This window comes from Peromyscus californicus, unplaced genomic scaffold (assembly GCF_007827085.1).
Source record: "Peromyscus californicus insignis strain IS unplaced genomic scaffold, ASM782708v3 Scaffold_3__1_contigs__length_106647218, whole genome shotgun sequence".
Lineage (NCBI taxonomy): Eukaryota > Metazoa > Chordata > Mammalia > Rodentia > Cricetidae > Peromyscus > Peromyscus californicus.
Genome location: NW_026294551.1, coordinates 26,329,193 through 26,344,583, shown reverse-complemented (window position 1 = coordinate 26,344,583; position 15,391 = coordinate 26,329,193). Strand labels below are relative to the sequence as shown.

General features: G+C 43.8%; 1 protein-coding gene across 2 annotated transcripts in view; it reads left to right on the top strand.

Annotated features, from left to right (window-relative positions):
* Window positions 1-230: 230 nt before the first annotated feature.
* Skap1 (src kinase associated phosphoprotein 1) overlaps window positions 231-15,391 on the top strand; it is a 300,844-nt gene continuing 285,683 nt past the window's right edge. For both annotated transcript variants that reach the window (XM_052758935.1, XM_052758934.1), the window contains exon 1: window positions 231-463. In XM_052758935.1, coding sequence (XP_052614895.1) covers window positions 418-463 — 46 coding nt within the window. In that variant the 5' untranslated portion in view covers window positions 231-417. The remainder of the gene's footprint in view (window positions 464-15,391) is intronic.

The window sequence follows — 15,391 nt, the reverse complement described above, 5'->3', positions numbered from 1 at the left end:
AGTTCTTTTTTGGACTCTGCCTCTGCACCCCAGTTCAGGAACCACTGTGGCCTTTAAACCTGCCGCCCCAAGGTCAAATTGCCTAGTCCTTAGCAAGACCGCTGGTTCTTTGGAGTCTAGGAAATCTTTTGGTGCGGGGAGCAAAGGGCCACGCCTTTGACCTTGCGTGCTACCTCTGTCAGGGCGCGAGCCCTGGCGTGCACCTGCGCCCAGGGTCCCCGCGCCCGCAGCCCGCTGCGCGCGCCGCTTCCTGAGCGCGCGGCCGGCCGGCGGACCCGCCCTGCTGCTGGGCCCCGAGGCGACAGCCGAGGTACAGGTACCCCGGGTGCAGATCGACTCCCTCTGCCCGCCGCCGTCGGAGCAGGCCTCGCGTCCCTTGTCCCGCCTTCTGCTGCGGCCGCCCTCCCGCCGGGCCAAATGCAGGCTGTCGCCCTCCCCGAGGAGATCCGTTGGCTCCTGGAAGGTAACTCCTGGCACAGTGCCAGACCTCCGTCCTGACCCCTCCGGGAAGTCCCTTCAGGGCTGGGCTGAAGGCGAGAAAGGAGATACCAGGGCACTGGCCCTTCAGCCCTGTCACTCACCTAATACAAGCTCCAGGCTTCCAGAGTCCTCAATCCCACCCTTGTCCCCAAAGCCAGTCAGTCTCCCATCCTCCCACCTCAGGGTGCCTACCACTCCCTGGAGTTACACACTTTCTGTTCCTTCTAGGCATCTGCATCACTGGGCATCACTCCTAGGTTTCTAAGGTCTTGTGAGCAAGGTTCATGGCATCCCCTGACTGCTTGCCTGGTCTTGAACCTGTTTCCCAAGGAATCCCTGAGGCCTGCAGTATAACGATTACCCTTCATCCTCCCCGGTCCTGACTCCTCACCTCACAGAAGACCCACGCCTTTCTGGGGAGAGATCTCCTAGACACACAATGGGGCTCTGTGGAAATTTATGGGTCTTTGGGCCAAACCTGGTGGTTAGGAGACTTCTTACAGGTGTAGAAACCCAAGGCCTCCTTTACCAGCCTGCCGACTTCGAGGACTGTCATCTGACCCAAGGGAAGCCTCAGAGTATGACATCCCTTCCCTTTCTAGAAGTGTCCCATTGTGATGGCTTCACCTTCAAACTATGGTGTCTAAACGGTCCTTTAGAGTTAAGGTCACACTCTCTGACACTCAACATGCCCTCCTGGCACTCTAGAGAGACTTCCCTGATGGGCAATATCTTGTGCTTGGCTCCTGCGGTGAAAATCAGTTTCACTTGCTTTCCTGTGACTGACCTTCTTGGGAGGACAGAGGCCTGGAATCTGCAGTTGCTTAAGGGTCTCAAGAGGAAACCGCTCAGAATTAAGCCTTTTGGCATCCAGGCAACATATTTGACACATAGTTAACAGATGGCCTGCTTTGGGCAGGTCATGATTTTGGCAAGCTGCGTTCTTTTCAGTTTCTCTCAATTTAATTGGTTTTCTATCTCCATTACCTTGTTATCTTGGTATAAACGCGTCCTAATCAAGGATTTGGCGAGTGCTTTTGGTTTCTGTTTGTAGCACTGTTTCTATTCTGGATTGCTTCTCTGTTAGAGCTGTCAGTGGGCATTTCTTTTGAGGCGATGTTTCAAAAATCTATTTTTTTTTTAAAGAAAAAGCTATTTATTTTTTTGAGTGTAGATGTATGGGTGTGCATGTGCCACAGCACGTTTGTGGAGTTCCAATGGCAACTGTTGGGAGTTGGCTCGATCCTTCCACCCTCTGGGTGTTGGGGCTCGAACTCAGGCCTTCAGGCTTGGCGGCAAGCACCTTTATCCACTGAGCCATGCTAGGGGTTGAACATAGGACCTTTTGCATGCTCGTCAAATGCTCTACTACTGAGCTACATCCTCTAAACCATCTAAAATCTGCTTAGCTTGTGAACCAAGTGAAATCTGAACTATACTAATAAAAAGTGATTGGAGGATAGAAGAAATCACCTGGGCATCTAGAGAGGTTGGTTCAATATTAGATACATAAAGGAATGCTGTAATTGTCTTTGGTTTTTAGAGAAGGAACTGTGGCCACGAGTTTAATTCTACCCTTGGATTTAAAGACAGGGTGTTTCTTTTTATTGATGTCCGTCATTTTATGAGAAGAAACCCATTTTACAAGCTTGTTAAATGATGCTTCGGTTTTGTGCACAGCCTTGGTAGAAAAACCCTCTTATTTTCAGAGGCTTTGCGATGCAATCCACTCCTTTGACATTTTTGATGCACAGTTCTTTATTGTTCAAAACTGACACTTTGGTAAACAACTCATTTTTGCACCTGCCACCTTCCTTTAGCTCAGATTATTTTCTTGTTAGCTGACCATTTTTAATTGAAGTCTTCAGATCTCCTTCTAAAGCAGGACCTTTGTTTGCTGACAAGCAGAGCAGGGTATGAATGGAGATTAATTGCATGTCACATACTTCAGTATCAAACTTGCTGTCTTAACAATCCCTGATAGTGCTCGGGTCTTTGGAATATATAGAGGAGTCCGAGGTTGCATTTTGAGGAGCTTCACTGGTTACTTCTTTAAAGCCATTTTACTTTGTATTTTTTTAAGCTTGTAATTATCATCTTGAATCTGAAGTGGGGGAAAATGTAGAGCGGGATACGACCGATGATTCTAATGAAAAATGGTGGAAGAGTATGTTTTTGAAAGGTTTGTGTGATAATAGCAACATATGGGTTATAGGTTTTTATTTTATTAATTTTTTTAATGGATCACAGTCTCTAGTGCAGACCAGCAAATGATTTGTTGTGTTACAAACAATTTGTGGATATTAGAAATCCAAAATGGTCATCAATTTTCTGTCTGTGTCTGGTTTCTTCTCCCCCCACCACCCACCTTTTAAGGTTAACCGTTAACAATTAGAAAATATGTAGGTCCTGATCTCTGTAGAGTCGCTCAGTGGGAGGGAGTCACAGGATATGAAAGCTGAGTCTGCTGCCACCACACAGCACGGGGGTGGAGTTCCCACAGTGAATTACTGCTTTCATAAACCAAGTCATAAGCATTTGCACAGTGATTTAATGCCGGCCATCATGGCCATAACTTAAACATTTATTTATTTATAACAACAGGAGCATAAAATGACAGGGGCATCTTTTGATATAATGTGTGTGCCTTAAAAAATAAAATATGCAAAGCACTGTGGATTGTTTATACCAAAAATTTTGCATAATGAGGGTCTAAAATTAATTTTAAGTATAAGATTTTAAACATTTGAAGATGTCTTATTTGATATGGAAATCCCACTTCTAGGAATCTGTTAGAGAAATTAAAAACATGAAATATGTATACAAAAGTTTACCCCAGATGCCAATGAGGTGGGGAAAGCAGGTGACGGTTGAATGAACCATGGGGCATCCATCTTAGTTTGCACCCATTACAAAAAATGCAGGAGATCTGTCTGTGTGTCTGTCTGTCACCTGTCTATCTTAGTTTGCAAAGTGTCCATTTCACATTTTTAAGACTAAAAGAGTGAAATACACATTAGTACGTATAATGGCCTATTTTTACTTGAAAACAAAAAGCCAAAAAATGTTGCGTACATCAGATATGTTTGTGTAAGCTTCAGAGAAAGTGCAAATGGGGGTATCCCAAACTCTTAAGTTGCCTTTTAGGGATAGCAAGTGTGGCGGAGGTTGATGATTTTTATTACATATACCTTCATGTTGATTGAATTGTGACAAAGTTATTTATTACTTTTGTAATCAGGAAATAGTAGTCAGGTTAAAAAAAGAAGAAGAAGAAAAGATAAGAGAAGAAAAAAAAAAACCAGGCAAACAGAAGCCCCAAGAGGTGAGGGGTTTAAGGGGCCATTAACTACAGGTGTGGTTGGTTTTTTCCTGCTTAGTTATGGGAAGGTGAGTGGAAAGTGAAAAACAAACAAACAAACAAAAACAACTTCTCTGTTGGTTTTTTGGCAAATGACAAAGGGCGGAGAAGTTTTTAGTAACCCAGGCAACAGCGTCTTCCAATCGGCCCTGTCGAGCTGCAGGGACAGAAGCTGGTCCCATATCAGTGACTAAAGCAGGCACAGATAAGGAAACAGGGCATCTTCCGCGTTATTGAAAGAGGAGGAAATATTCAGGTCTGTTCTCAAGTAGTCAGACTTCAGATGTAGAAGTTATCTCTCTGCTTTTGTTTTTCGATAACCGTGCTGAAAACAAACAATGGAATGCTGGCAGTCTGCTAATCTTTGTCGCACAGATACAAACATAGTATCCTCTTCCTGGTCTTTCTAGCCACGCCCCCCTCCGTTGTGTGTGTCTCTGTTTCTGTCTCTGTCTCTCATTCTAAGTGAGAAGGAGGTGCAACAGATATTCCCTGGGTTTATAAGGCAACTTGCTGACCTCACCCTGATACCTGATAGACCAAATTGCCTATGCGGTGCCTCCATGATGTGTCTTGGAACATGGACTGACCCGAAACATCACTGTATGCTGCAGTGAGTGCTCCCTGGCACCGACCCTCGTATCCCAATGGTTACTTACTTTTTAAACTTCAATAGTCATTAGTTATTACCTTTCAGATAGTTCTCCAGATCTGGATTGGTAGACACCAATGAAAGTGGAAAATCCCTTTCAGTATAGCAAAGCTCTGACTACCAGGAACTTGAAGTGGTATGTTGCTCTGGATAGCGAAGGTTCCTTCAAATAGTCTAACTTGCAAACATTTTTGATGAATTCTTTTAAAACATGAACTAGGAACTTCCCCCATTTCTTCAAGTGAATCTCTTTGAAATACTTTTAAACTCAGCCTTATGATAGTGAATGTCTGTTGTTCAAAGCTGTTTCTGCCATGGTTATTCCTGGGTTGCCTCTGGAAGGTCCACGTCTGGTTTGTTCATTTATATGGAGCTGGGGACTGACCCAAGCCTCAGTGGGCTAGTACAGGATCTGTCTCTGAGCACACTCCAGCTGCTTTGTGTTCTTTGTTCATGCCTTTTATTACCCACTTAGTGATGCTGAGGCCTGTCACTATCCAGTTGGCTAGATCTCTGTCTTCAGTGCTTCTGGAACATTAGCGAATCAAGTATTTTGGAGCTCTGTGTAAAAGTAGGTATGAAGGGCATCTTTGGTCTGGAGATGTAGTTCACTGGTATAGTGCTTAGCTGGCAATTCAAAGACCTTGGTTCGATTCCCAGTACTGTGTGTGAGAGAGAGAGAGAGAAAGAGAGAGGGGAGGCAGGCAGAAAGACAGACAGATGGACAGATGGACGTTGTATGTGCTGGGGTGAGAGTTTTTTTCCTGTGGGTTCCAAGTGACAGAAGTGAGGTCATAAGCCTTGGCAGCAAGCACCTTTGCCCTCTAAGCCCTCTCAACAGCCCGAAGTGGTTTTCTTGGTAAACAAGTGTCCAGGCTCTCTCTCAGGTGTGGGCTTTGTAATGTGTGTTTGGTTGCTTGGCCTTTCTTTTTTTTGAGGTTAACTTTTGGTACTGGTGGTCTCAAAAACAAGTGAGTTAAGACTCACCTGTATCCTGGGTGCTCAGATGTGAGTGTAGTTCTGTTTAATGTTATTTTTCACTATTGAAATTCTGAAATCATAAAGTATACAATCCCCTGTGGCCAACTATTGTTAAATTTCCATTTATTCCATGGATTTCTTTCTTTGGAGAGATAACATTGTTTCTAGAAGAAAATACCTAAGTGAACATTAGGAAACAGTCTATTTTATTTTATTGAGACAGTGTCTCACTGTGTATCCCTGGCTGGCCTTGAACTCACTATGTAGACCAGTCTGGCCCCCAGCTCACAGAGATCTACCTGCCTTTGTCTCTGCCTCCCAAGTGCTGGGATTAAATGTGTGTGCAACCACACCTGGCTCAATAATCTGTTCATTGATTTAAAAATAATTCTAGGAACAAGATGCTAGTTCAGCCTCATTTCCTCTTAAATTTTCAGGGATAGTTAACTTTTTTTTTCTGACTTAAGTGAACACACTTAGTTTATGCCGTAGTTTTGTTACTTGTAACACCGAGAAGCCACTGAGGCCTTAGAGGTGGATGGCACCCCTCCAGGAGGAGAGCCTATGAGAAGGGAGTGGGTAGGGAAGGTTTGGATTGTGGAGAAGAGGGAGGAAAACTAGGGGAAGAAGGGCTTTCCAGGAGTCCATCCCAGGCCACCTGGCTGATGGTGCTGGACACACGTTAGTGACTTAAGTGTGTCCTGAGTGAGCACCCATGTATCCTTCCCAACTTGTCATGCCTGGCGCACCACACCACCCAAAACACAGCAATCCCCGGTAGGACACAGTGGAAACACTGGATTCCAGGCTACTGGTAGTCTGTACATTTAAGTAAATCTCATAACTATCCCTTTAAGTCACACGTTACTGGTCCTTAGAAGGAGTGGTCCAGCTTCTGCAAATCTCAGGATGGCCTTTGATAGAAACCAAGCAGGAATTCCTAACTCCTTGTTACAGGTGTGTGGGAGTTAGCAGCCCAGTAGGAGTTCTACAGTCACCTTTAAAGACCCCAGTAAAATCTTAGATTAGTGATGCGTTTCCCCACCCTTTACTGGCAGTCTTCATGGAAATATTTTCTTGTCTATTTATGGACCAATTAAATGAAAGTTCCATAGTTGAAAAAAATGACTTTCTCCGTGTAGCCCTGGCTGTCCTGGAACTCGTTCTGTAGACCAGGCTGGCCCTGAACTCAGAGATCCATCTGCCTCTGCCTCCTGAGTGCTGGGATCAAAGGCGTGTGCCATCACCATTCACTTTTTGTTAAGAACTCATTTTAAAAACTTAATATTAAATTTTTGATTTGACAACTAATTATCTTTCTCCTTTTTTGAGGCAGGGTCTCACTGCAAAGTCTTGGATGGCTGGGAACTTACTATGTAGATCAGGCTGGCCAAGTTACAGAGATCCATCTGCCTCTGTCTCCTGATGATCATTTTTTAAAATTGTATGAAGCTTCTTCATTTAATTTTATGTTTAAGTGTTTTTCTGCATATATGTTTGTGTACCACGGGCCTGCTTGGTGTCCGTGGAGGTCAGAAGGTGGTATTGAATCCTCTGAAAATAGAGTTACATACAAATGACTGTGAAGGGTGTGCTGGGAAATGAACCTGAGTCCTTTGAAAGAGTAACAAGTGCTCTTACCCACTGAGCCATTTCTCCAGCCCCTTAACAGTCATTCCTAAACACATTTTGACCTTTTGTTAAGCAGTAAAACTTGACAGTAAGGCTAAGATCACACCTACCATCATTGTTTTCACTTTCAGGAAATCGCCACTATATAACAGAGCACACTGCGTTGGTGGGAGTCAAACCTGGTGATTCTTTCTGCGCAATGACCCTAAAGCCATGTGGTGTTTATGCTTTTAATTCTCCTTCTGTTTATTGTAGATGAAACAATGGAAATGCCTACATACTTACAACACAGAGACAATACAAGCCTGGAACTAAGACATAGCAACAAGGACTTTAGGTTAAGCTTTATTTAACTGGTGGCCAACCTTGACATCTGGCGTTAACGCTTTTCCTTTGGGGGGGTCTAATAATCTAGCCATGGAAATATTTGCATATGTTCAGGACAATGGGTAGACGGGGATAGTCTCTGCAGCACTGTGAAAATAGAAAAATAAAATAGAAATAACACAGGCCTCCATCAACAGGAAAGCAAGATGTGAGCTATGGTACGGCATCTTAAATACATACACCATGTGCACACTCACACTGATCGGTAGGTAGGGAGACTAGACTGATGGTGTGATTCCTGTGGGAAGGTTGCTAACTCTGTTAAAATGTTAAAGACTGGGCTGGCGGGGTGGCTCAGCGGGTAAAAGCTCTTGCTGCCCAAGCCTGATGACCTGAGTTCCATCCCCAGAACCGATGGCGGAAGGAAAGACCTGACTCCTGAAAGTCTTCCTCTGAGCCTCACATGTACGCCATGGCATGTCCACCTCCCCACACACGATAACAAACAAATAAAACCGGAAAAGCCAAATGCTCCTGAAGGTCTCGTCAATAGCGTAGAATGGAGTATGTCTCTGAGCTCTTTGTATAGTGGTTGTGATAGCGGCGTTAGTGAAGGCATGGGGCAGATGGTGCCCTTTGCCCTTATGCGCTGTTTAGGTACGGCCACTTGGGGAAATTATTTGGAATTGAACACATTCCTACCCAATACCTTATAATTCCACTCCTAGAAATTTACCTAAGAGAAATGAGTATTCATAGCGCAATTGTCCTGTCTTTGTAACTGTTCTATTGCTGTGAAGAGACACCATGACCATGACAACTCTCATAAAGGAAAGCATTTAATTGGGGCTCGCTTACAGTTTCGGAGGTTTAGTCCACTGTCATCATGGTGGGAAGCATGGCAGCGTGCAGGCAGAAGCTGGAGCAGTAGCTCAGAGCTACACCCTGATCTGTAGGTAGAGAGAGACCCTGGGCCTGACATGAGCTTTTAAAACCCAAAAGCCCAGCCCCCGTGACACACTTCCTCCAACAGGTCCACACCTTCTAATCCTTTCAATACTTTCAAATAGTGCCACTACCTGGTGACTAAGCGTTTGAATAGATGACCCTATCGGGGCCATTCTCATTCAGTCACAACCTCCAAAGCTGAAAACGGCTCATTAGTTAGCGGGGAAGAGCAGATGCTGATCAACTTGTTCAAACAAGGGAATACCACAGAGCAAAAGTGACAAATCTAAACACAAGCTAAATAAATCTCAAAACCAATCCATTGAGTGCAGACACACAAGAGCGTTTGAAATGGTAGACTCTGTAATGACAGAAGTCAGAATGAAGGTTAGCTTTGAGGCGGGCCACTGATAAGGAAGATTCTAGAAGGATGGAAGCTTTTCTGTGTTGCGCTTCGTGTTAGCCGCATAGGTGTATGTATGTTAAAGTCAAGATTAGTGCACTAATTGAGCAGATGGTGTAGTTTGGTGTTGCACTAGCGCCTAGACAAGTCCTGGCAATTAGTGGGAGCCCCTTGGTTTGACTCCAGCAGTGCCAAAAAAAATTAGTGTATTTCATGTATATAAATTATAAATCAATAAACTACTGGTAAGAAAGGAAGAAAAATACAATGAGAGAATGGTGGGAGGGATGGAAGGAGGAGGGAGGAAAGATGAACTTATAATGGTGAATAAAGAGGCACACACAAAAGTTATTGTTTGGTTGGAACCTCCAGCTCGCCCCTGCATGATCTGGAAAGCCCCATTTCTGTCTCTCTCTCTGAACAAAGGAAAGGCATCCAAAAGCCTGGCTCTACATCCATGGTGGTCACTGCAGCTTCTTCCCCTGAAGTTGCCAGCCACCCAACTCCCCACCTACAGTGCTCACCTTTTGACCATCCTTGAGCACAAACCCAGCTTGTGGCAGACACATCATCACCCCTTACCTGTAACCTATAAAGTCTCCCTGCTTTAGTTTGTGGGTGTGTCTTCTCTGGCCTTGATCTCTGAGACTAGAGAACCAGCCTGGGAGTTGCTTTGCTCAAATAAACCTATTGTTATACTTTTTTGATTCGGTTTGCTCTGGCTTATTGCATTGACAGAAAAACCTATTATTGGGGGGTGCAGAAAATCTATTAGTTATCAGAAAGGAAAAAATATTTTAATAGAAGTATAATTCTTAGTAAGTTTATTAAAGTTCAGTTAGGAGACTGGGAAGATGGATCAGTTGCTCTGCAAGCCTAGTGATCAACTGGGTTTGATTCTAGGAACTCACATTAAAAAAAAGGGGTGGGGGTCCGATGGGGCTGGAGAGATGGCTCAGAGGTTAAGAGCACTGACTGCTCTTCCAGAGGTCCTGAATTCAATTCCCAGCAACCACATGGTGGCTCACAACCATCTATAATGAGATATGGTGCCCTCTTCTGGCATGCAGGCAGAACACTGTATACATAATAAATAATTCTTAAAAAAAAAAAAAGCCAGATGCAGAGGCTCACATCTGCAATCCCAGCACTCCTACCACAAGACAGCAGGCAGAGATAGAAGAATCACCTGGAACCTCAGGAGCAGCTAGCATTTAACACAAAGCACAGCAGAAACAAGAGGAAACCTTTCTAAACAGGGTAAAATGTCCAGTTAGGGACCTGGGGATATAGCTCAGTGGTAGAACAAGTGTCTGGCAAATAAAATCACCAGGACCAAAAAAAAAATAATCAATAGAGTTACATATATTTGTTTTGTTTTGTTTTTCGAGACAGGATTTCTCTGTGTAGCTTTGCGCCTTTCCTGGAACTCACTTTGGAGACCAGGCTGGCCTCGAACTCGAGTTACATATATTTTTAAAGACAGTTTCTGTGTGTGTGTGTGTGTGTGTGTGTGTGTGTGTGTGTGTGTGTGTGTGTGTATCTGTAAGGGGCATGTGCAGGTACTCACAGAGGCCAGAAGAGTTATAACTGGAGTTATAGGCAGCTGTGAGCCACCCGACCTGGGTGCTGAGATGTGAACATGGATCCTTTGCAAGAGCAGGGACAGTTTGAATTCTTTACTACTGAACTATCTTTCCAGCTGGAGTCAGATGTTTTCCACGGTTATTTAGGTATCCCACATCATGTTCAAACACTTGAGTTATAATACATAATATCTTAATTGATTCAAACTATTACACAGTTTAAGTATAAATACAAATATCTACTACTGAATATGTCTTAGTAAAACTCCTATTATGTGATTTAACACGTTATTTTTCCATAACATACTAATATTAGAATGTCAACAATGTTATGAAAACATCCAAGATGAGAAGTGTGTGTGTTGTGTGTGTGTGTGTGTGTGTGTGTGTGTGTGTGTGTGTGTGTGTGTGTGTGTGTTGTATGCACCACGTATACATGCAGGTGTGTCTGCAGAGAGTAGAGGAAGATGTTGAGTACTCTGCTGTCTCTCTCCACTCTATTCCTTTGAGGCAGAGTCTCTCACTGTACTTGGAGCTAGGCTAGAGGACAGGAAGCCCCAGTGGTCTTCTTGTTCTCACTCCCCGGTTCTAGTGCTGATGTTACAAATATACATGCATGGCCACAGCAGGCTGTTTTGTTTTGTTTTGTTTTGTTTTTAACTCAGTGCTAGGATTTGAACTCATAACCCTACGCCTGTGCAGCAAGCACTCTTACCCACTGAGCCATCTCCTCAGCTCCTCGAGATGAGAATTTACACATTTCATAAATTATCCTGTCAGAGTCATTGATCTTCAGAAAAGACTTGCTGTTTGAATGCTAAGACTGTTCTGTTCCCGAGCTAGGTCTGTCCCATGTCTCCTATGCAAGCCAAATGTAAGATTAAACAGTGGGACTGTTTATAGCCAGCGGCTATATTCACCTAGCCTATAATGCAGCATTGACAGACCAGAAAATCAAGCAACGAATTTGGAAATACAAGGGAAATAAATATGAACAAATGTTGCAGAAATTATAAGATTTCTATAGGGTGTAATGGCTTATAGCATGAAAAAAATTAGATCTTTGATGGCTACATCAACATGTTAAGATCCTCAGGTGACGGTAAGATTAAAACATATCTTTTCCTATATTTAAAATGATTAAAAACTGCTTGCGTACTATGCTTAATGAAATTAGTTAAAAATATCATCTTAATAGCTAGTTCTAGACTCTCTCTTAGGAAATGAACTGTCACTGTTGAGGTAATAACATCATCATTATTGCTATTATTATCATTACCATAATCACTAGTATTATTAGAGACAACGTCTCACTCTGTGGACCAGGCTGTCCTTGAACTCAAAGAGGTCCACCGGTCCCTGCTTCCTGAGTGCTGAAATTAACAACGTGAGCCTCTACCCCCACATACCCCCATCCCCGCTGGAAAAACACTTTTGTTATGTTCTGAAGGCTGAAACAACCAAACAGATAGTTAGGCTGCAACTACTAGCCAGGAACAAAATGTCTTTTGATTTTGTCCTGCATAGGAGAAAGGCAGAAAATGTGAAGAAAGCAAAAGTCTTGGAACTAAATCAGACGGAGGGCTAGAGGGTACATGCTCCGCTAACAGAGGTGCAAGGTGCTTAGGAATGAGGAAATCCTTTGAATGACTGCTATGCAAATTCCCCTCATGTTCCCTCACGTTCCCTGCACTGCCAGCATCTCCAGCCAGTGATGTCTTCTGCATTCACAGGCCTGTCACGTGAATAGTGTTTTGTGGAAACTGAGGAAGAAGATAAGTCTAAACCAGGATTTCTCAACCTCGAAACTACTGACAGTTTGAGCTGGAAAAGTCTTCGCGGTTGGGGCTGTCCTCTGTGTTCTAGAAGTTCAGCAGCATCCTCACTTCCACTCACTGGGTGCCAGAAGCAATCTCGCCAGTGGTGACAATCAAAAGTCCCTAGATATTGTCAAAACCTCAGAAGGATCCTGGTTGGCACCAGCTGTTGTAAGCCTAGATAACCAGGACAGAGAGTGTGTAGACGCGTGGGACCTGTAAGGAGTGGGACTCTGAGAAGCCTGCTCCTTGAAACCGACCTGGGATTGGAGGGGAGCTGTGGGTTTCCCCAGGAGGAAGTTCTCACCAAGAGTTCAGAGGTCTGGGTAGTTCTAACGTCTACACTGTTCTCAGAATGAAGTTCAAATAACCGGCCACACCCACACCCTGCCCCCAGCTTCCTTGCCTTGTGAAAATTTGCAAGCACGACTTTGCTTATCTTGTTGGTCCATCCTTGCTTTTCTGCAGGAGGGGAGACTTATAAGGACTCTTTCAAGGTCCCCATCCATCCTTTAGATCAGTGGGTCTCAACTTCCCTAATACTGTGACCCTTTAATACAATTCTTCACGGTGGGGTGACCCCTAACCATAAAATCATTTCTTTGCCACTCCATAATTGTAATTTTGCTACTGTTGTGGATTGCAATGTAAATATCTGACATGCAGTTTGGGAATCTATAGAAAAGATTGTTTGACACCTGTAGTTGGAAGTTTTCCTGTATCCCAGCCTGCCGGCAGTCTGGACAAATCTCTCCCACTTGAGTCCCCCAAGTAAACACACAGAGGCTTATTTTAATTATAACAGCATGGCCATTAGCTCAGGCTTATTACTGATTAGCTCTTTCACTTAAATTAACCCATAATTCTTATTTTTGTTTAACAATGTGGCTTGGTACCTTTTCCCAGTTCTACCTTGTCATCTTGCTTCCTCTGAGTCTGGCTGGGGAGTCCCGACTCTGCCTTCCTCTTCCCGTCTATCTGTTTGGATTTTCTGTCTGCCTCTAAGCTGCCTTGCCATAGGTCAAATGACTTTATTTATCAACCAATCAGAGCAACATATTTTCGCAGCATACAGAAAGAGATTCCCCCCATCAGAAACCCCAGAGGGGTCTCGACCCACCGGTTGAGAACCTCTGCTTTAGAGCCTCTGAATGATTTCTATGAGAAACTTTATAGGAAGGAGAGAAGTTTGCCCCATGTCTTTGCTGTTATCTAGCCTGCAGTCCACCGAATGTCCTACACCTCTACAGATTCCCAAACACACAGTTTTTCCATTCCGATATTTCACTTAAAATTTTGCTTTGTAGAATCTTCGAGGTGGCATTTAAAAATTCTGTATTAATCTGTTCTTATATGATTAAGCATGTATGAGGGGGAGGGCTCTGTTAACCTTGCTATAGAGAGATTTGTTCCAAGTGCTGGGATGAAGGGCGTGTACTCCATGCCTGGTTAAAAATAGTATTTTCTAATTAGTTCTACGTTTTTAAAATGAAAAGTTATTCCCCCCATCTCTTTTGTTTGTTACATTTTTAAAATGACAGGAAAGAGGGAGAGAAAGTTCCATATTATTTTTTTCTTCGTTTTAATTACCAGGCACATATATGATGCTTAATACATTCTACATATTGTTTTAACTAATTTTCAGATATCTACTGTTTAATCTTCATATCATTCCATGAGACAGGTACTGTGAATATCTTCCTTTATGGATGAGGAGACTGAGATGTAAGATCAAGCAGGTAGGAAGAAATCGACTGTCAAGACTGGATTGTGGACGAAGTGGACACAGGATACAGCACATCACATACAGGACTCACGAGAAAATGCTAAAATTAAAAAAGAAATACTCTGCAGCATGAGGGGACGTGCTGAGAAATGTCCTCCTGAACCAGAACAGATGCTGAGAAATGTCCTCACTCAAAAGCTCAATGATATCCCCAAAGTTATTGATCACGTACATGAGGCGAAACATTACGGATCGGAGAGTGGTGAGGAGAGAATACATGGAGATTGGATATAAAACCATAACGAGCACACCAGGGGCCAATAGGGATCAGGACACACACACACACACACACACACACACACACACACACACACACACACACACACCCCAGCATGACAGTATAAACGCGGGTGGGGTGGGGTGGGGGGGGTGGTCGTGGTCAACCTACCAGGGGTCACACCTGTGAAGAAAATGGACTCTCCCTCCCCTAGCAGTCATCAACAACCAATCGCTCCTCAGCCAGGGGTGGAGCCCTGGGAGCACCTCCCCCCAGGGCGGAGTTTTGACTGGCTTGAACTTGTGCAGACAACCATAGCTGTTGTGAATTTGTGGTCCTTCTGCTGTGTCTCCACGAGGAGACATTGTTTCATAGCACTTCTCCCAACCTTGGGCAGAAAGAAAAAACAATCTTTCTGTCAGACCTTGATATTTTCATCCTCCTGCCTCCACCTCCTGAGTGTTAGGATTACAGATGCGTGCTACCACACCCCATTTATCCGGTGCTTGGGACCAAACCCAGTCCTTCAGGCACGCTAGGCAAGCACTCGACCAACTGAGCTACATTCCCAGCCCAAAGAAGTCTACCTTGTGTTTCTTTTGAGACAGGACTGCATATAGACCAGACTGGCCCCACTATGTAGCTGAGGCTGGCCTTGGACTCCCTCGTCTTCCTGTCTCTACCCCCTGAGTTCTGGGATTAAAGGAATATATCACCAATTGCCAGCTTGTTTTTTTTTTAACGTAAATCTAAATAGCCACATGTAGTTAGTGGCCACCGTACTAGACAGCACAGTTTCAATATCCAAGGCAAAATGAAGAGTCCAAGAAAGAATCCCAGGATACAAAAAGGAACCAATCAACAAGGGAGGCCGGAAACATATTATTATAGCTGTGATTTTGAAATGCTATACAAATGCACACTTGTCAAATTCTTGAACTATAACGTATATAATAAAACAGTGATAATTTTCTCGGTTAGAAATCTTCACATCGACAGAAAGAGCCAAAAGACACCAACTCATTACTATTGTTGACTTGAGGGACAGGGTTGCATTCCTCTTTAAGTCATAAGGGTAAAGCAGACTCAATAAAGTGCTAAAATGTGTAACTTCTAAGCCCCTTGAAGGCAGGGGGAACAACATTTAATAATTGTCTTAGGCCGTTTGTGCTGCTCTAACAAAATGCTACTAGCCATTTAT